Source organism: Megalobrama amblycephala, linkage group LG16, assembly GCF_018812025.1.
Source record: "Megalobrama amblycephala isolate DHTTF-2021 linkage group LG16, ASM1881202v1, whole genome shotgun sequence".
NCBI classification, from domain to species: domain Eukaryota; kingdom Metazoa; phylum Chordata; class Actinopteri; order Cypriniformes; family Xenocyprididae; genus Megalobrama; species Megalobrama amblycephala.
Genome location: NC_063059.1, coordinates 40295402 through 40317422, shown reverse-complemented (window position 1 = coordinate 40317422; position 22021 = coordinate 40295402). Strand labels below are relative to the sequence as shown.

Sequence of the window (22021 nt, the reverse complement as noted above, 5' to 3'; positions counted from 1 at the left end):
GTAGAAACAGTGTAGCAGCCAGTAGGTGCCAGTTTGAGTCCTGAATAAGAATACGTTTTATTTCTTATTTCTTCAGAGAAGGTTTATTTCTTATAAACATTTCTGTATGTAGCTTTACACAACTATGTAAATCTCTTAAGTATTAGGCATAACAGTAAAAGGAAAATCAGTGTGTCAGTTTCAAGAGTTCATTTTTTTCAGTATTAATTTTTTTTCAAGTTTCAGTGCGTTTTAACTAACAGTATAGTTTTCATATACAGTACTCAGTGTAAATGAGTACACCCCCTTTGAAAAGTAACATTTTAAACAATATCTCAATGAACACAAAAACAATTTCCAAAATGTTGACAAGAATAAGTTTTATATAACATCTGTTTAACGCATAACATGAAAGTAAGGTTAATAATACAACTTGGAGAACAAAATTTTTAGTTTTACTCAAATTAGGGTGATGCAAAAATTAGTACACCCCACTGAAAGTCTCTGGAGCAAAGCTAAATTTAAGACTACAAATGTCTAATTTAACAAGAATTCAACCACAGGTGTCCAGCAGACAGTTGACTATAAAAGGGTGTTAAAACCCCTTCCCATTTCATGCTGTCAGCAATGGCACTACATGGAAGAGAAATGTCACAAGACCTGAGAAAGAAAATCATTTCTTTACACCAGAAAGGTGAAGGCTACAAGAAGTTCAGCAAAGCTTTACTTATCAGTCAGAATACTGAATGACTTTATGAAATTTATTGCCTTGACAGCGTCATTCAAATCGGAATTAAGGCTCATCTTCTTTGATGCCAGGGCTTCTCTGTGCATAACACAGTGTGTCCACAGGATGTCGGGATTCTTCTGTGTTATATGTGCACGATGAGGCCTTTGAAACGACTGGTCGTTGATGCTGCTGCGTCAGTGCACACACTGGTATAGGATTTCCAGCTGATTTCATGTTCTGAGAAAAACGAACTAACAGTGTTTAAAATATCCTTTCCAGAGTTGTTCTCCCCTCCAGTGTTTTGCAAAAAAGTGTGTTCGCGAATGTCACTGGTATCCACATATCTCGCAAAAGCAACCAATTGCACCCGTCCACTGATATCAGTTTATCCACCACTTGCTCAACTATATCAGTCCCCATCTTGTCAATTCTTTGCGAAACTTTGTCATTTCACAGCAGTACTGCTTGGATCTTGTCTGCTGCTATTTTATCCACCATGGTCTCAGTGAGCACAGCTGCAGCAGGAATTATCAGTTCCTCGGCCGGGCTAAATGGCTTTTTAGCTTTCACCAAAAGTAAAGACACAGCATACAGTGCTTTTGCTGATGCACCTGTGGCTTTTTTCATGTTTTCTTGGCATGATGTGAATTCATGACATTTTCTCAGTTTCCACTTTCTTTCCCCATTTGAGAACCACTGCCCTAGAAAAAAACATTACTGCTGTGCATCTTGAGGAAAAAACAATGGCACTGACATATTTTAAGATATGCTTTCAGTTAAAAGAGCTCAAACGTGCATTTTAGTCTGGGATTAGCTTAATCCTTGTCTGTGAAACTGAGAGATGACCTTTCACTTCATCGTGTTTTTTGGTGCAGTTTAAAACTTTTCAGCCACAAAAAAACTCTTTCCACAGAAAGAACACACAAAAGGCCTCTCACCTGAATGAACTTTCAGGTGTTGATTTATATTTGATGATGAAATAAACTTTTTACCACACTGATCACAGTTATATACTTTTTCTCCAGAGTGATGGAGCAGATGAATTCTCAAACATGCTGAATCTTTAAAACTCTTCTCACACTGAGTACAGTGGTACGGCTTCTCTCCAGTATGAACTCGCTCATGTGATTTCAGGTGTCCAGACTGATTGAAACTCTTGTCACAATATGAGCACTTGTAAGGTTTTTCTCCAGTATGAATTATTTGGTGCTGTTTCAGAAACATAGCTGTTGTAAAGCTCTTCCCACGCTCCAAACACACATGATCTCTTGTTTTTTGGTGCAGTTTAAAACCATCCATCCTTGAAAAACTCTTTCCACAGAGAGGACACACATAAGGCCTCTCACCTGAATGAACTTTCAGATGTTGTTTTAGATTTGATGCCAAAATAAAATCTTTACCACACTGATCACAGTTATATGGTTTTCTCCAGAGTGACAGAGCAGATGAAATTTGAGGCTTGATTGACCAGCAAAACTCTTCTCACACTGAGTGCATGTAAACGGTTTTTCTCCAGTGTGAATTCTTATGTGTGTTTTAAGGTTTCCTTTGCGACTGAGACTCTTTCCACACTGAGAGGAGGTGTACGGCTTATCATCTTTTGTTCTTTGAATTTCGATGCTCTGCTTTTCCTCCTCTGCTTCATTCAGTTCATGTTTTTGCTGTTTCATCTCCATCCAGTCTAAAAAGAAAACATTATGTGGTTGAAATAAGTTCAAATGAACTTTGGTTTAACAGACGAAAGCAACAGAGTATCAAGTATCAGATCTTTGATGTGCTAAAAGTTAGTTCTGTCATTTTCTAGTTAATCCATTTAAAATGTGGATGACAACAGTTATTCAAGTTTTTGACCATTTATGGATCATTTATGTTGAATTGAAAAATCTGAAACCAAATCTGTTGAACTGAAGCTTTGTTTCCTGAAAGGAGTCATGAACTGGCTTTTTAAATTTTTTTTATTGTTTTCTAAGGTCAACTTATGCTGTCCGCTTGGTTTTTACATTCAAAAACATCATAATGAATAAGTAATAGGCTATTTTCTATCCTGGTTTTGAGCCTAGCTCCTGAAATGCTCGGTTTTTATGGGTGTGCCGCATTGAAGACTTGGAAGTAAACGCCCACTGCTATGATTAGATAACAGTTTTGGATATTATAATGAGTTTTAACTCGCCCGTCAGTACATGTGTTTTGAAAACTTCCGATGTTGAAAAATGGCAACCGGAATGATTCGCCCATACATCTTCAACCCATAACTATTTTTTTTAAAGCAGTTGTTGCATTAGAATTGAATTTAAGTAAATTTCATACAAAAGTATGTTTCAATGAAAACTATTTTAACACAAGAACAGCTGTAATGTTTTTTTATCACAAATCAATGAAATATATATAATTACAACATTTGTCCTCAATTCACAATAATAGCAGATAAAGCCATTTGTCTGACTTTGTCAATGTCTTTCACATTAGGCATTACAGGCACTTAGCGTACAGGAGCTTTGTGAGCTGGTGCTGGGGCTATTTGGGCAGGAAGATCAGGGTTGTTATCCCGTCTTGTGTTGTCCTGTGCATACGCTGAGAGTTTCCTGACGCTGGAGGCAGCTATGTAGGATTTAGACCTCCCTTGCCTTGCGATGGCTTCTTCCATGGAGGGTCTGTCATACTGGGCGGAGAGTGTTTCAGGACCTTGATTTTGTGGATCTCCTCCATGTAGGGAAGAGGGTCTGGGATTACCTTTTCAAAAAGGAATGTCATCAGATTGATGACATAGCCTGTCAAAATATAATTGCACAATAGACATTATGCATGTTATTTATTGATTTTGAATTTTTAGTTAATTTGTTAAAAACTTTGTTAAATTTGTTTAACTTACAATATGTTGCCTGTGACTTTAACAACCTCATGGAGTATATTCCTTTTTTGGCTTTGGGAAACAAAGGCCTATACATTGGCTTTCCTGACGATGTTTTAGCCTGAGGACGATTGGAGTTCTCGTTGAAATGCATACCTGCCAAATAAAGTCTGAAATAAAAACAACAAAATGCATCAACAAAGGTATTAAAGACATCTTTATAGAGGTTATTATCATTGTATTAATTTCAAACACACCTGCACAACAATCCAAGGTAAGGATAAACCACATTTTTTGGTGCAAAGCGTAAAATGGCACTGTGAAAAGATTCCCAAGATGAAGTTTGAAAGTGAGGGCTGAGTTTCTCGATATCTTTCATCATTCTCTTGTTTGTAAGAATCTTTTCGACAGTATACAGTGCTTTGGTTCCTGTAACCAAAAAAACAAAAAAATTACAATTGTATAAAAAAATGTTGGTTACACTTTATTGTAAGGTGTCTGTGTTACAGTGTAATTATATGTTTAATTACTGAGTAATGTTTATTAACTACATGTACTTACTATAGGGGTTAGGGTAGGATTAGGGTTAGTTGCATGTAATTATAGATAATTTACTGTGATTACTATGGTAAGTACATGTAATGTGTAATAAGGACACTGTAAAATAAAGTGTTACAAAAATGTTTTGGAAAGTTAAAATTTTCTGTACATTTATATATGTTAAGAAATATATTTGGTCAATTTGAAAAAAATAAATATAATGCGGTCACCTGGTTGGAACCATTTGCTGCGATCAGTCGATTCACGGATTTCATGGTCGCACTGGGGGTATGATGGGCTGTCATGTACATGAATGTTTGAATATGGTTTACCATGGATTTCCATTTTGCTACTCGCTCCACAGGTGTTTTTGATGTAGCTGCAGTCCAGTAGACATGATTTTTTATGCTCTTCTGCCACTTTTTCACTACTTCACAGTCCTTATCTTTGCTGATTTTTATCAACTTCTTAGACAAGCCTGAATAAAATAATAATTACAATATCATGGGTGGTCTGGAAATAATCACATCATCATTCAAATAAGGGATCTACAAGTAAAATCTAAATTTACACTCATGGGGAAAAGGTACCTTTCTCCAGATGCCAGACGTCATATAACTGTGGTATGTTTAGTTCCCTCAAAAATGTTTGGATCTGTGGGTGGCGATCTGTAACAATGCATTCAAGCTTCACACCATGTGCCTCCAGATGTTCAAGACCTCTTTTTAGTCCCTCCTTTTCCATGTGGAAACTTCCTGCTACCTCATTGCTCTTGTTTTAGAAATATGCAAAAAAAGGGAGGGGAGGGAATCAAGTAAGAAAAAAAACTTCATAAATAAAAGTACATACAGGCACTAAATGTTATATGTAGTTAGTGCAGTTGAATTTATTTTATAGATGTATTGGTACTCACTTGCACTAGCTGTATGTCCAATATGATGTTGCTCTCAAGGTCCATTAAGGTATAGGTACCATACTTTGCTGAGTGGCCTAAAAGATATTTGTATGTGTGATCACATATACATATGGTAATAATAAATTATAATTTTTTTTTAAAAAGTATAGCCTGACAACAGTAGATACAAATTTAATTAATCTACAACACAATTCTTCTTTTACCTGATGAGTCCGCTCTCATATCACCACCTGCTATCACTTTGTCCCCCTGGCTTAGCTGCCGCAACACTTCTTCTTGCTCTTTCTTCCACGTATAGATTATTGCAGGTTCCAGATACATGCTGGAATGCTTTTGAAAAGTTCTGTGTGTAATCATCTTGACATGCATTGCGTTGAACACCTAAAAGCCATATACAAATCATTGTTGCAATTAATCCATTGATTATATTAGTGAATTTCAGTATTTCCTTTCCAAATACCTTTTGTAATTTGAAGAAGGATGCGCCAGTGAAGTATATGGCAGCAGATAACTGGAGGTTGCCCAAAGGTGTGCTGCCAACAACAGGTTGGCTTTGCCATTTTCTAAAGTATTGACAATGTGGGCACAATTGATCAATTGCAACAAAAGACCCTTTTCTTCGAGCCCGAACATCACAGCATGTCGTGCACACTGGGCAGGTTTCAAAAAGTTGCAGGAGGCACTTTTCAAATACGATGTATTTTGTATCCTGCTCTATCGACGTACATCTTCAAATGAAAAAAACAAAACAAATTACATTCCAACAACATGATTTCTTAAACAGGCTATTACAAGAGAATAAAGAAGATAAAAACCACTTACAGAGGTTGTGATGACTCTGTGACAGTGGTGACAGACTCAGCTGGCTCATATGTTGTGTCCTGACTATCAAAGACTTCAAAGGAAACACTTTTCTTCTCCTCTAGTTCTAGACGAGCTTTTTTTGCTGGCCTAAAATCCTTCAAAGGTGTTGAAGTCAAAGTTGTGAAAGTGTCTCCAGATGTTGTGAATGGAGCACCTACACTTTCACATGACATCCTCTGTCTGTGTTCCTATATATAAATAATAAAACACACACACACACACATTACATTATATATATATAATTACAAGATTATGTAATAAAAAAAAAAAAAATCCAATGTACAATGTCCGATTATAAATTACAATGTCTGGCCACTACCAACAATAAAGACTTTTTTTTGTCCAAATACAAACCTTCATTGGCACATATGTGTTCAAAAAAGTTTAAAATAAGATGAATTGACAAAGATACAACTACACTCACAGGAGTGACAAGTGTACAGATATAAACACAAACCTTGTGTTCTGAATTTAGGTCCCAAGGAACTAAAAGCCATCCGTGTGCCCTGTGGTGTAAAATTCTGTGTGTCTGTTTGACAAGCTACGTCCTTCATAGTTGGACCCTTCTGTGACTGCTTAGACACACATAATCAGTAGATATCAAACGATCTGTAACAATGCAATACTATCAGATATAAAAAAAATATATATATTTTTACTCACATAAGTGTGCTGCACCATTCCTGTCGGATCCAATATAGAAGGCACGGCATCATTTTTTAATCTCACTCGGTCTGCAAATCCAGTCTCGACCTGTGTCTTGTTTAAAAAACAATCCGCGGCGAAATGAAGCGAACAAACGCGCAATGTCTTACCCACGTCAGCTGGAACTTCATTAAAAATAAAGTTCAACCACGCATTCCTAATACTGGAATCCAACGGAAGCTTATGCAGCGACTGTGTTTTTCCACAGCCAGGCACTGCACAATATTTTGTAGTCCTCAGCGGCATGTTTATTGCTTGGTACCTCGATCCGGTTTAGCACCACGTAGGCCTATGCTATTTACCTATTAATGTAATGCGCAAATCAGTGGGTGGAGCTAAAAAGGCAGTGATGAAGTATACGTTGATCTTCTTCTGCGGAGGCGGTGCTTGCTGCCTTTTGAAGTCATAGAGCCACACTTTGAAAAACCTGTCGTTTGCTGGGTCTGGTGCCAGTAAAATCTTTCATTGGACTAACAAGGAAGTTCTCAGCTCTGAAACTTACAGGATATTCTTATAGTATGATGACCTCTTCTATATCAAAAGCTCAATGAAATTTTGATTTCTCAGTTCATCACCCCTTTAATGTTTCTCAGCAGTCAACAATACAGAATCAAGAATGGACACCAACCTATTTGTTCCTCAGTATTTTCATGTTTTATTCTGGATGGTTCTGAAATACTCATGTCTTCAATCTCTTCTTTAATAAACTCCATCTTTAACAGTCACACAGATTTCAGCTGCTACACCTGGAGTTTGTCCTTCTCTTGTAGGATGAGGTGAATATTCACAGTATTTATTGGTGAATTGTTGTGGAAGGAGCTTCACTGCAGGTGTGAACTGTGATCATTGTGTGATACTGATGCCCACAGGACCAGATCTGGAAAAATCAAAGAGAAGTTACTGAATTTATACTGGATTACTTAAAAGTGCCCCTCTTATGCCATTTTAACGGTTCTTAATTTTATTTTGGAGTCTCCTGCAATAGATTTAACACCTTAATCGTGTGTGAAATCATACAGGAGAGAAGTTGAGTTTGTGGCAAAACCTTTTACAGTGCTTGGATATTGTTGTCTTTTAATGCATATGATAATTCATACTCAGAAGAAAGTAGAACTGAAATGACACTCTTTACAAGATGATTAGTTAAAACATTTCAAAATGCACCTGCAGACTATTTTTCCAGTCAAGAATTTTGTCATTTAGGATTTCTTTAAAATACTGTGGAAAAAAATCTCATCTTGTTATCATGAACCCAATCTTGTGTCTTGTCTCGTCACACCCCTATATTGGAATGTATTCTCACAGTTTTTCCTCATTTGACCACTTCTGGAAGAGGTGCAATAGTTTGTTTCTAGAAACATCTTTGAGAAGACGATTCAGAAGAATTACAATTTCATCCATCAACATAACAGCACTCAGTTCATATGTTCAATGTGATTTTAACATCAAATGTGTTTTAATATACTGCTCTCCAGTCAAGGCTGGAAATTTTAAGATAAGCAGGCAAAAAAAAAAGCTTATGTAAAAGCAGAAATACAGCGGTTACCCCTGAACACAAGCAGCACTGCGCTTAAAAACACTATATTAGGCATGAAGAAAGTAATTTCCCTTCAGACATACTTTCAAATAAAAACTCTTCAGATCTGCACTAATCATGTGAATGACCTGTTTCAATGTCATTCTTGGTAATTCTTACTAGTCAAAGTTACTTTATAGATATCTGAAATTGGTAGCACTTTACAATACCGAATAATCATGAACTAATACCTGAATTAATAGTCATTTCAACATGAACTCATGATTAGTTAAGATATGAACTAATCATAAACTAATAAAGACTATGACAGGACTCATAAGGTTTCATGCATGAAAACAGCAGCCTTAACTACGCGTTAATACATGTTTTATAATTAATGCATTCATTAACATTTAGGGGTAAACTAAACAAATCAGGCTCCATAAGAGTAAACAAGAAGTACTCTGAATTTGAATTAAACGTGATTTAATACTGTCATAATTTACACTGTAATATCATAATCTGCCATCTGCAGCTTTGTGACAAATAATTGGAATGGCACATGATTATTTAGCCATTAATTTACATAGATCCGTCTAATCAAATGTGGAAAATAGACTAACTACCACTAATAAATTTAATTTGATCTAAACCATTTTCTGATTTTTATTGTTCATTTATATTTAGTCATAGCTAAATAGTCATAGTTTATTCCTGGAACTAAAGTATGTAGGGTTTGTTTCTGGCGGGACATTCATTAGTGGTGCACGCTAGGTGTTCTCTTGCCGCGTTTGTTGTGTTGCTGGCATTTTAAACTAATTTTAAACTGATGATGTGTGACTTTTCAAAAACTCAGAGAACGGAGGTATATGGAGTCAAATTAATGCCTTAAAGTTTTGCACAAAATTAAAGTTTTGCAAAACACAAAAAAGAATTGAGCAATAAAAAAATGTTTTGCAAACAAAAATAAAGAATTGCAAAGGAAAATTAAAGTATTGAGCGGAAAAAATAAGTTTTGCAAACAAAAATAATAAATTGCAAAATAAAATAAAATAGTGCAAAAATAAAAATATAATCAATTACAAAAATCAATGACAGCTGTAATCCTATTTTATCTTTGCCACATATTTTTCATGCTCAAACCTACTAAATCATTTGCAACGCTCGTTTTATTCTGCGTTTCAGTCAAGCGTGCGCTCGATACCGGTTTTCTTTTGCGCTGCACTTTTTTGTGCGGATCTCTTTATGGCACTGGTTTGACGTGGGGGTGGAGTCAAGAAACGGGGGCACGCCCCCGCGAAATGCATTGGAGGGGAACGTAATCGGCGACAGGTGAAATAATTCTTTGACATGGTTAAAAATAATGAATGGTTTGTTTTTGTTGGTTTGTTTAGCATATGTTGTCACCGATTACGACCCCCTCCAATGCATTTCTTATAGTAATATGACCCGTTGCGCTCTGTCTCACTGCCTGTATCCACTTTTGTGTCCTTAAACATTAGTTTTTTGGGGTCGACAGCTTATAAAAACTTATTTCTGGGTGTACACTGTACACCTTGTCACACAGCAGCTTTTAGGCATTGTTCTGTTTTTTGTAATGAGTCAGAAAAGACAAGAAGGCAGCCTCACGCAATACAAAGTCAATGGAGACGGTTGGATTGTTTTTCCCCCCGGTGGGCGTGGTTTTCAGATTATAATAAATGCGCTCTGTCTCTATGCTTGATCAGGGGTGCGTTTCCCGAAAGCATCGTTGGTGAACTATGGTCGCAAGTCCCATTGAACTCTATTGGTAACGACGGAACTTACGACCATAGTTCGCTTTGGGAAACGCACCGCTGTTCTGTTGCGATCTGCGTCTCCTGCCGATGACGTGTTCCCGGGGGCGTGCCCCCGTTTCTTGACTCCACCCCCACGTCAAACCAGTGCCATAAAGAGATCCGCACAGAAAAGTGCAGCGCAAAAGAAAACCGGTATCGTGAGCGCACGCTTGACTGAAACGCAGAATAAAATGAGCGTTGCAAATGATTTAGTAGGTTTGAGCATGAAAAATATATGGCAAAGATAAAATAGGATTACAGCTGTCATTGATTTTTGTAATTGATTATATATTTGTATTTTTGCACTACGTTATTTTATTTTGCAATTTATTATTTTTGCTTGCAATTTTTTTTTCTCTGCTCAATACTTTATTTTTCCTTTGCAATTCTTTATTTTTGTTTGCAAAACATTTTTTTATTGCTCAATTCTTTTTTTTTGTTTTGCAAAACTTTATTTTTGTGCAAAACTTTAAGGCATTAATTTGACTCCATAGAGGTACAGTATGATCACGGCCTGCGTCTGGATGGAGAGTGAACTTCTGAATCTGAATCCAGCAAACGCTCCCTGACCTAGTTCTTGTTTCCTGTTTGGTCATTTTTTTGGGAACCGAATCCTCAGGAACTGTTGTAAGTCACAGTTGTTTAGTTTGAATGGAAAGAATATCAAAAAACATATTAAGACCTTTTAAGATAAAATATTAGTAGGGCTGTAACGATATGCGATATGAAACCGAAATCGCGATACGCAGGTCCACAAACCTGTATCGCGATGTGAGAAGGCAGAATCGCGACACACCCCTTCCAACTCCCAGAGTTATCCTTCCTGTCCAGATCCAATGCTACCACATTTTTAAATTACTATAAGTATTAGAGGTGTAACGATTTATCGTAGATGGTGTGTCTCAATCAGCTCTCTAGTTCAGTAAGTGTTTCGGGCACACATTGAATCTTGCAAGCAGGTTTAAACGTTTCTCATGTCAGTCTCTTGCATGGTCGCGTGAGAAAAGTCGTGGCTTTCTTTCACCGCAGTGCACAGCAACAGCTGTGCTCACAGAAAAGCAAAAGACGCTTGCGATGCTTTGCTTTAAGAAGTTCTGTGGGGCCGTTCACATATTGCGTCTTTTCCGCGTGCAAGTCAGTTATTATTTTCAAATGTAGCCGGGCGGCAGGCGCGCTCATAATGGGATCAACGCGGTCGCGACGCGCATGCAATTCTCAACTTCTCAGAATGCCGCAAGCGCACCGCAGGTCGTGTGACAAGAATCAACCGATCAGCTATGGCCTTTCCGTAACAAAACATCAAAAGCTCAGCCGAACAGCTGATCATAGCTGATCATGGTGGTTTTTATATCTTATCTCCATCAATATATCTCGTAGTAAAACTAATGCAAGGGCTAGAAATCATTTATCCTTTGCAGAAACATCCTGATCCTCTTGGAGAGCTCAGTTCATGGTTGCATAGCAACGACCGACGCCACAGGAGCGCAAGCGCTTTGGAAAGAAGGAGAAGCGGTGCGGCCGCGCCTTCCACGCGTTTTTAGACGCGATATGTGAACGGCCCCTATTCATAATTCTAAGTTGTTAATGTTAAATTTAACATTTTTTTTTCAGTGACAGACAGCCCTATTCAACTGTTAATTTGAATACAGAAGGTTTTTATTAAAATTTTATATTTATTTATTTTATTGAAATGTGATCTTGTATGTACAACAAGGAAAATTATTGAAATTTGTTCATGTTTTTTAAATAAATCTTGTTTGAATTTCAGTTTCATTTTGTTCAAAATATCGAGATACGTACCGTATCGTGACCTGAGCGTATCGTTACACCCCTAATTATTAGTGTATTTAGTATTTTATATGTTTGATAAGAAGGATCAGTGAAAATATTGACAAACTAATCCTGTGCCTTTCAGTAATGTTTATAATGAAGCTGCTGATGTCAGTAGTTTAAATTCTGACAATAATAAATTGTTTAAATTTATTTCAAAGTCCAAGTATTTATTATTCCTTCTTATAGAGACTGTTTGATTTAGTTTACCCTACATGTTAATTAATGCATTAATTATAAAACATGTATTAACGCGTAGTTAAGGCTTCTGTTTCCATGCATGAATCCATGTGACTCCTGTCATAGTTAAGGATCACTCTTCATTAGTTCATGATTAGTTCATATATTAACTAATCTTGAGTTCATGCTGAAGTAACTATTAATTCAGGTATTAGTTTATGGTTATTCATGTACTGTTATTGTAAATTGTTACCCTGAAATCTGTATGCAAATGCACATATGCTAAGCCTCATCCTAAATATTTTATTAACTAATCCTACCTAGGAAACTGTTGCCATCTGCCACTTTGTCTGAATTCTATAATAAATGTCCTGTGTGTTTTGGTCATCATATACTGCTTTATAAAATTATTCAATAATGTAGCTTTTGTCCTATTCTGTATAATAAAATAGGATAATGTTCAGATGTGCATGCTGTGGGTTAAATTGTGTTTAGCCTTCATTCCGAAACGAACACTTGCCATAATTTTAAAATAACTATTTAGCAGAATATCACCATCACGGATCTCTTGCTAAACACTCCCACCTTGTGAACAATTACATTAATGACACGAGTAAACAAATAAATAAATATCGATATACAGTGTTTTTGAGAATCGATACAATATCACCAAACATAATATCGCGATATTCACGTGTATGGATATTTCCTTACACCACTAAAAAAAAAAAAGCCTTCAATTTTTTGACTGTTTTTGTCTTATTCTTGTTATTCTTATTATTATTCTTGTCTGTAACACGTTTATTTATTTTATACTTCACATTTTTGGTGTATAATTTCATTGTTCTTCACTGTCATCTTTTCAAAATGTATATTAAATAAAATCAGACTAGCAGTTTTCGATATTGAACAAACACCCAGTTGGTCCATTTTGCATCTTGATTCAATTAAAATCACAGCGATACATACCTGACATGCTGGAGAGCTTTGACCACACATGCATCTAGATGTTATTTAAAAATTCCTTAAGTAGCTTTTCTCAACATGACAACAAAAAGCAGCAGACTACAGTTGTTAGCAGTTAGCACTAAACATTATCAAAAAAAGACGCGTCGGGGCGGGGCTCTGGTGTGGGGGAGGAGCTGAGTGAGTAAATTCAGTTTCACGTCACACAACAGCAGATTCGACTAGGAGCGGGTAAAGTTCACATAGCCCATCTAAAAACATAATTGTCACTAGAAATGTCTCTATTTACTTCTGCGCATGGGTCTTAAATAGTATTAGTGTAGCCAAAACATATTTAGAGGTATCGTTTTTGTGAAGAAACACTTTCATTTAATACTTCAGGTGTGCTGGACTTTATGCAGTGCTGCGAAGACTGAAGGAAATGCCAGTTAGATTGTCTTTTTTAATGATGCAAAAATACAGTTTACATATTTATAAAACACAACATTTATAAACAATGTACCCATAGTCAACAAAATAAAAGGAAAGGGGAATACATGGGTAAGAGATTGATTTATACATAAGTTAGATTATGCATATTTAAGGCATTGCAAATTTAAGTTGTTAACTTGCTTTTTATTTACTGAAGATAATAGATTTGAGATCATTTTTAAATTATTATTTAAAAAAATGGTTTGTTGTTGGCGAACATGAATTTGTGGATATAAAATTTGCTAAGAAAATACATTTATTAAAGTAATTGGTCCTTGACATAAAGTAGGTGGAAGAAAGGATTTATCTGTGCTGTTCTTATTAATATTTAACAAGAAGGGAGCTGTTTTTACTAAACAATTGACAGAGCTCTGAGAACCAGGGGATTTATTTGTTTTTAAACATTTAATAGCTTCATACTTTAATTCTGTTTCATTTATTGAAGGTAGTGATTGAAAAAAAACGAAAAAAGAAGAAAAAACCATGATCATGTTGTTTGACAAATTTTGTATATAAATCCCTATAGAATTTGACACAAAAATGCCAAGGAGTTTCTGGTCTTCACACAGGGACTTTCATCAATCATAATCTTTTTCAGACTAATTCTTTTTCAAGCTTTTCACCAAACTCACAAAATTAATCCTAGATCATTGGTTCATGGGTCCAATCCTGCTCCTGGAAAGCCACAGTCCTGCAGAAAAGCAGGTTATCTGGGTATGTTTAAGAGTAAGTAATCGGATAACCTCAACTTTCAGTTCCAAAAACGGAGGTAACTTTCAGGGTATGTAAATAGCCATAGCAACTTGCTCTCTGAACATAACCTGCTCCGGAGCAAGGTTAGTTTGCTTAAGAGGTATTCAGATGCATGTTATATAATTAATACAGTTATATTAATGTATCTAAATTTGTTATATAGTTCCAGTTATATATGCAATATTAAATTATACAATATAATAGACGTTATCTATACTACAACTTCTATAATAATCTTATTAAATAATTAGCATCAAACAAACAATATAATTGTTATTCTCAGTGAATAAAAATGACTCATTAAATAAAAAGTTTAAAAAAATTAGCGCACAACCACCCAATAGGTGGAGATATGCACTAAGTAGATTATGTAACATTAAACAAAAGAAGAAGAACGAAGTAGAATGACATGCTTTTTCTTAGCATCTGTTTCCATGGTGTGTCATTGATTCGTCTCTCTGATGAGAATGTCTTGTGTGTTAATCAGGAACATTCTCTGGGTTGGCTGAACTTATTCCCAGACGTGTTTTTGGAACCAGCATACCTCGAGTAAGCAAGGTTTGGGTTAATCAACCGAGAGTTCAGGGTATACGTGACAGTAAGTTAACCTTGATTTCTGGAATACCCCCCTGCTCCAACCCAGATTAAACACACCTGAACCAGCCTATCAAGTTCTTTCTGGGCATACTAGAAACAAACCCTGAATTCAAAATCGAATACTTCTTATAGTATTTGAAAAACATTACGCCAACTACAATTTTAATGAATATAGAGACAATCATTTAATTATAAATATTGCATTATATTGTAGGTTGTTAAATGATAATAATAAAAAAGTGTTCTCTCTGTGGCTTCCAGGTTTCAACAAACATGCACATAATGATTATGAAATAATGCTTTTTATGCTCACTGCAGTGACCAGTAATCAGCAGCTAGAGCTACTCATGCTGTTTTTTCACATTTCACAAACATTGCAGTCCTCAGTTGCAACATTTTTTCATATGAGTTTAGAGGCCTGATAAACATTTAAACTCTTCCTACACTGAGTAGAGTGGTACAGCTTCTCTCCAGTATGAACACTCGCAAGGTTTTTCTCCCGTATGAATTCTTCGGTGCTGATTCAGACAGTCAGCTCTATTAAAGCTCTTCCCACAGTCACAAACACACATGGGCCCGGTTTCACAGACAGGGCTTAGACTAAACCAGGATTAGGCCTTAGTTCAATTAGGGCATTTAAGTAGCTTTTATGAACATACCCTAGAAAATACATTACTGCACTGACATATTTTAAGATATGCTTTCAGTTAAAACAGCTCAAACATGCATTTTAGTCTGTGAAACTGGGAGATGATCTTTCACTTCATTATGTGTTTTCTGGTGCAGTTTAAAACTTTTCAGACATGAAAAACTCTTTCCACAGAGAGAACACACATAAGGCCTCTCACCTGAATGAACTTTCTGGTGTCGTTTTAGATTTGATGATGAATTAAACTTTTTACCACACTGATCACAGTTATATGGTTTTTCTCCAGAATGACAGAGCAGATGAATTCTTAAACCTGTTGAATCTTTGAAACTCTTCTCACACTGAGTACAGTAGTACGGCTTCTCTCCAGTATGAACTCGCTCATGTGATTTCAGGTGTGGAGACTGAATGAAACTCTTGTCACAATATGAGCACTTGTAAGGTTTTTCTCCAGTATGAATTCTTCGGTGCTGTTTCAGAAACCTAGCTGTAGTAAAACTCTTCCCACAATCAAAGCACACATGCTCTTTCTCTTCATTATGTATTTTTTGGTGCAGTTTAAAACCATCCATCCTTGAAAAACTCTTTCCACAGAAAGAACACGCATAAGGCTTCTCACCTGAATGAACTTTCAGGTGTTGTTTTAGATTTGATGCCGAAAAAAAATCTTTACCACACTGATCACAGTTATATGGTTTTTCTCCAGAGTGACGGAGTAGATGAACTTTGAGGCCTGATTGAGAAGCAAAAGTCTTTCCACACTGAGTGCATGTAAACGGTTTTTCTCTAGAGTGAATTCTTATGTGTGTTTTAAGGTTTCCTTTGCAACTGAAACTCTTTCCACACTGAGAGCAGGTGTGCGGCTTATCATCTTTTGTTCTTTGCGTTTCGATGCTATGCTTTTCCTCCTCTGCTTCATTCAGTTCATGTTTTTGTAGTTTCATCTCCATCCAGTCTAAAAAGAAAATATTATGTGGTTGAAATAAGTTCAGATGAACTCTGGTGTAACAGACAAAAGCAACAGTGGCTGCGTCCGAAAACTGGAAAATCCTGCCTTCTGAGGACACATTTCAAGGTAGGAAGGCATCAAGGCACATCCAAATCCAATGTTAGCTTCACTTCCTGTCTCATGAGATACCTTCCTCAAATCGATTTTTGAAGGAAGCATAGATGTATCCTTAGCTGCCTTTGATATCCCACAATCCTGTGCTTTCCATTCTGTGACAGTTGAGCTAGAAAAATAAAGATGGCATCCGAAAGTTGCGTTTGCTGCTTAGTTTGTGTATAAATGTACGATTTTGACCAACATATTTAAATTTGGATATCATTTCTATCGAGAAATTACAACTGTAGAACTAAAATATTTGTTTAGTTCTCACAAAAGCTTGGGTATTTTGCTGTAGATCATTAAACTGTTACGCTGCCTCAGAAGTCTGTCCAAAATCAGTTTCGTGAGGTGCCTTCATGCACAAACGCTGCTGTACAAGTCATTCTCTTATAAGGCAGCGAGACAGCAAGACGGCTACCTAGGTTTTCGGACGCAGCCAGAGTATGAAGTATCAGATCTTTAATGTGCTAAAGGTTACTTCTATCTTTTGGCAATCCATTTAAAATGTTGATGACAACAGCTATTCAAGATTATAACTGTTTAGTTGCATTTTATGTATCATTTATTAAAAATCAAACCAAATCTGTTGAACTAAAGCTTTGTTTCCTTGTTTCTCGGCAGTCAACGATGAAGAATCAAGAATGGACACCAACCTATCTGTTCCTCAGTTTCTTCATGTTTTATTCCTGATGGTTCTGAAATACTGATGTCTTCAATCTCCTCTTTAATAAACTCCATCTTTAACAGTCACACAGATTTCAGCTGCTACACCTGGAGTTTGTCCTTCTCTTTTAGGATGATGTGAATATTCCCAGTATTTATTGGTGAATTGTTGTGGGAGGAGCTTCACTGCAGGTGTGAACTGTGATCGCTGTGTGATACTGACGCCCACAGGACCAGATCTGGAAAAATCAAAGAGAAGTTACTAAATTTATACTGGATTACTTTAAAGTGCCCCTCTTATGCTATTTTAACGGTTCTTAATTTTATTTTGGAGTCTCCTGCAATAGGTTTATCACTTTAATCTTGTGTGAAATCATACAGGAGAGAAGTTGAGTTTGTGGCAAAACCTTTTACAGTGCTTGGATATTGTTGTTTTTAAATGCATATGATAATTCATACTCAGAAGAAAGTAGAACTGAAATGACACTCTTTACAAGATGATTAGTTAAAACATTTCAAAATGCACCGGCAGACTATTTTTCCTGTCAAGAATTTTGTCATTGAGGATTTATTTAAAATACTGTGGAAAAAATCTTGTCTTGTTCTCATGAACCAAACCTCGTGTCTTGTCTCGTCACACCCCTATATAAGAATGTATTCTCACAGTTTTTCTCATTTGACCATTTCTGGAAGAGGTGCTATGGTTTATTTCTAGAAACATCTTTGTGAAGATGATTCAGAAGAATTACAATTTCATTCATCAACATAACGGCACTTGGTTCATATCAATCATTATAAAGTGATTTTAATATTAAATATGTTTTAATATACTGCTCTCCAGTCAAGGTTGGAAATTTTAAAATATGTGGGCAAAAATGATCCAGAATAGTTTAACAATGGAACACTAGCTTATGGAAAAGCAGAAATACAGCGGTTACCCCTGAACACAAGCAGCACTGCTCTTAAAAGCACTATATTAGGCATCATACACTTCGGTAAAGTTGGTTTTATATTCGCACATTCGGACTTCTGATAAATTCAGACTTTCCAATAAATGTGCAATAAATGAATGTTTGCAAATTTTAAGCAGCGACATGATATTGACAACCAACGATTGTCAACTTACAACATTTTTCACAGTCGATCAAAATAATCAAGTATTGTTTTAATGGCATATTTACTTGTGAATGTCCACTGAATGTCCAATGTAGTGTGATTAACAAGGCTATTGAAAACGGATGTCCGAATGTGCGAATATAAAACCAACTTTACCCAAGTGCATCATACTGAGGAAAGAGAAAAGAAGATGCCAGCAAAACTTTTAAGAAGAAAGTCATTTCCCTTCAGACATACATTCAAATAAAAACTCTTCAGATCTGCACTAAATCATGTGAATGGCCCATTTCAATGTCATTGTTGGTAATTCTTACTAATCAATTTTACTTTATAGATATCTGAAATCTGCATGCCAATGCACATATTGCTAAGCCTCACACTAAATATTTTATTAACTAAACCTACCTAGGAAACTTTGTCTGAATTCTATAATAAATGTCCTGTATGTTTGGGTCATCATATACTGCTTTATAAAATTATTCAATAATGTAGCTTTTGTCCTATTCTATATCATAAAGTAGGATAATGTTGAGATGTGTTAGCCTTCATTCCGAAACGAACAATTGCAATAATTTTAAAAGAACCATTTATCAGAATATCACCATCACTGATCTCTTGCTAAACACTCCCACCTTGTGAACATTTACATTAATGACACGAGTAAACCTGCAGAAGGCACAATCCATATAAAACGTAATGTATTAATTAGTACATGTTAGTACCAGTTAAACTTTTAATAACTTAATCTATAAAATCTGCCTTCAATTTTTTTTAATTTTTGTCTTGATTATTATTCTTTTCTGTAACACGTTTATTTATTTTGTACTTCACATTTTTGATGTATAATTTCATTGTCCTTCACTGTCGTCTTTTCAAAATGTATATTAAATAAAATCAGACTAGCAGTTTTCGGTTCTCTATCGTTATTGAACAAACACTCCAGTTGGTCCATTTTGCAACATAATTCAATTAAAATCACAGCGATACATACCTGACATGCTGGAGAGCTTTTACCACACATCAATGCATTCCAGTGTTATTTAATAATTCCCGAAGTAGCTTTTCTCTACATGACAACAAAAAGCAGCAGACTACAGTTGTTAGCAGTTAGCACTAAACATTATCAAAAAAGACGCGTTGGGGCGGGGCTCTGGTGTGGGGGAGGAGCTGAGTGAGTAAATTCAGTTTCACGTCACACAACAGCAGATTCGACTAGGAGCGGGTAAAGTTCACATAGCCCATCTGAAAACATTAATTGTCACTAGAAATGTCTCTATTTACGTCTGCGCATGGGTCTTAAATAGTATTTAGTATAGCCAAAACATATTTAGAGGTGTCGTTTTTGTGAAGAAACACTTTCATTTAATACTTCAGGTGTGCTGGACTTTATGCAGTGCTGCGATGATTGAAGGAAATGCCAGTTAGATTGTCTTTTTTTAATGATGCAAAAATACAGTTTACATATTTGTAAAACACAACATTTATAAACAGTGCACCTACAGTCAACAAAATAAAAGGAAAGGGGAATACATGAGTAAGAGATTGATTTATACATAAATTAGATTATGCAAATTGAACGCATTGCAAATTTAAGTTGTTAACTTGCTTTTTATTTACTGAAGATAATAGATTTGATGTACTTTTTATATTATTTAAAAAAATGTTTTGTTGTTGAACTTGCATTTATGGATATAAAATTTACAAAGAAAATAAGTGTATTAAAAGTAATTGGTCGTTGGAATAAAGTAGTTGGAAGAAGGGATTTATCTGTGCTGGTAATATTTAACAAGAAGGGAGCTGTTTTTACTAAACAATTGACAGAGCTCTGAGAACCAGGGGATTTATTTTTTTTAAACATTTAATTGCTTCATCAGTTTCTTTTAAAGTAATGGAATCATTGCAAAAAGCTTGATCAGTAATACTTAATTTATTGAAGGTAGTGATTGAAAAAAAAACCCATCATGTTTTTTGAAAAATTTAGATGTATATAAATCCCTATAGAATTTGACACAAAAAATTAATAATTTATAGACCATTAATATAAACAATATATATTATTTATAGACAATTTAATTATAAATATTGTATTATATTGTACATTGTTAGATGAAAATTTAAAAAAGTGTTCTCTCTGTGGCTTCCAGGTTTCAACAAACATGCTGTGTGCATAATGATTATGAAATAATGCTTTTTATGCTCACTGCAGTGACCAGTAATCAGCAGCTAGAGCTACTCATGCTGTTTTTTCACATTTCACAAACATTGCAGTCCTCAGTTGCAACATTTTTTCATATGAGTTTAGAGGCCTGATAAACATTTAAACTCTTCCTACACTGAGTAGAGTGGTACAGCTTCTCTCCAGTATGAACACTCGCAAGGTTTTTCTCCCGTATGAATTCTTCGGTGCTGATTCAGACAGTCAGCTCTATTAAAGCTCTTCCCACAGTCACAAACACACATGGGCCCGGTTTCACAGACAGGGCTTAGACTAAGCCAGGATTAGGCCTTAGTTCAATTAGGGCATTTAAGTAGCTTTTATGAACATACCCTAGAAAATACATTACTGCACTGACATATTTTAAGATATGCTTTCAGTTAAAACAGCTCAAACATGCATTTTAGTCTGGGATTAGATTAAGCCTTGTCTGTGAAACTGGGAGATGATCTTTCACTTCATTATGTGTTTTCTGGTGCAGTTTAAAACTTTTCAGCCATGAAAAACTCTTTCCACAGAGAGAACACACATAAGGCTTCTCACCTGAATGAACTTTCAGGTGTCGCTTTAGATTTGATGATGAATTAAACTTTTTACCACAATGATCACAGTTATATGGTTTTTCTCCAGAATGACAGAGCAGATGAATTCTCAAACATGTTGCATCTCTGAAACTCTTCTTACACTGAGTACAGTGGTACGGCTTCTCTCCAGTATGAACTCGCTCATGTATTTTCAGGTGTGCAGACTGAGTGAAACTCTTGTCACAATATGAGCACTTGTAAGGTTTTTCTCCAGTATGAATTCTTCGATGCCGTTTCAGTTCACCAGCTGTAATAAAGCTCTTCCCACAGTCACAACACACATGATCTCTTGCTTCATTATGTGTTTTCTGGTGCAGTTTAAAACCATCCATCCTTGAAAAACTCTTTCCACAGAGAGAACACACATAAGGCTTCTCACCTGAATGAACTTTCAGATGTGTTTTTAGATTTGATGCAGAAATAAAATCTTTACCACACTGATCACAGTTATATGGTTTTTCCCCAGAGTGACGGAGCAGATGAAATGTGAGGCCTGAGTGACAAGCAAAACTCTTTCCACACTGAGTGCATGTAAACGGTTTTTCTCCAGAGTGAATTCTTATGTGTGTTTTAAGGTTTCCTTTGCGACTGAAACTCTTTCCACACTGAAAGCAGGTGTATGGCTTATCTTTTGTTCTTTGAATTTCAATGCTATGCTTTTCCTCCTCTGCTTCATTCAGTTCATGTTTTTGCTATTTCATCTCCATCCAGTCTAAAATGAAAATATTATGTGGTTGAAATAAGTTCAAATTAACTCTGATTTAACAGACGAAAGAAAAAGAGTATCAAGTATCAGATCTTTGATGTGCTAAATGTTAGTGATTTTCTTGTCAATCCTTTTAAAATGTGGATGACAACAGCTATTCAAGATTATGACTGTTTAGTTGCATTTTATGTATCATTTATGCTGAATTGAAAAATCTGAAACCAAATCTGTTGAACTGAAGTTGTGATACCTTAATGTTTCTCTGCAG

General features: G+C 35.7%; 2 protein-coding genes across 8 annotated transcripts in view; both read right to left on the bottom strand.

Annotated features, from left to right (window-relative positions):
* The window catches only part of LOC125248639 (gastrula zinc finger protein XlCGF52.1-like), a 221620-nt gene that overhangs the window by 7480 nt on the left and 192119 nt on the right, over positions 1–22021 (bottom strand). Inside the window, exon 3 of one of the 5 annotated variants that reach the window (XR_007180333.1) lies at positions 19699–21759. The exons of the other annotated variants lie outside the window; for them this stretch is intronic. The gene's annotated coding sequence lies outside the window, so the exon portion shown is untranslated. Of the gene's footprint in view, positions 1–19698; positions 21760–22021 lie in introns of those variants that run through there. 5 annotated transcript variants of the gene reach the window in all.
* On the bottom strand, positions 602–19495 carry LOC125248636. 3 transcript variants are annotated; one of them, XM_048160698.1, is made up of 15 exons: positions 19240–19495; positions 17123–17371; positions 12895–16316; positions 6541–7459; positions 6335–6449; positions 5836–6065; positions 5474–5741; positions 5217–5394; positions 5011–5087; positions 4688–4868; positions 4328–4575; positions 3815–3986; positions 3579–3727; positions 3198–3477; positions 602–2390 (listed from the first exon to the last, which is right to left on the bottom strand). In XM_048160698.1, the coding sequence occupies exons 6-12, from the start codon at positions 6048–6050 to the stop codon at positions 3936–3938; spliced, it is 1218 nt and encodes a 405-aa protein (XP_048016655.1). In that variant the 5' UTR covers positions 6051–6065; positions 6335–6449; positions 6541–7459; positions 12895–16316; positions 17123–17371; positions 19240–19495; the 3' UTR covers positions 602–2390; positions 3198–3477; positions 3579–3727; positions 3815–3935. The 3 variants fall into 3 exon arrangements, with proteins under 3 accessions (XP_048016655.1, XP_048016654.1, XP_048016653.1); XM_048160697.1 differs by lacking the exon at positions 602–2390 and having other exon boundaries at positions 3056–3477; positions 6335–6452; XM_048160696.1 differs by lacking the exon at positions 602–2390 and having other exon boundaries at positions 3056–3477.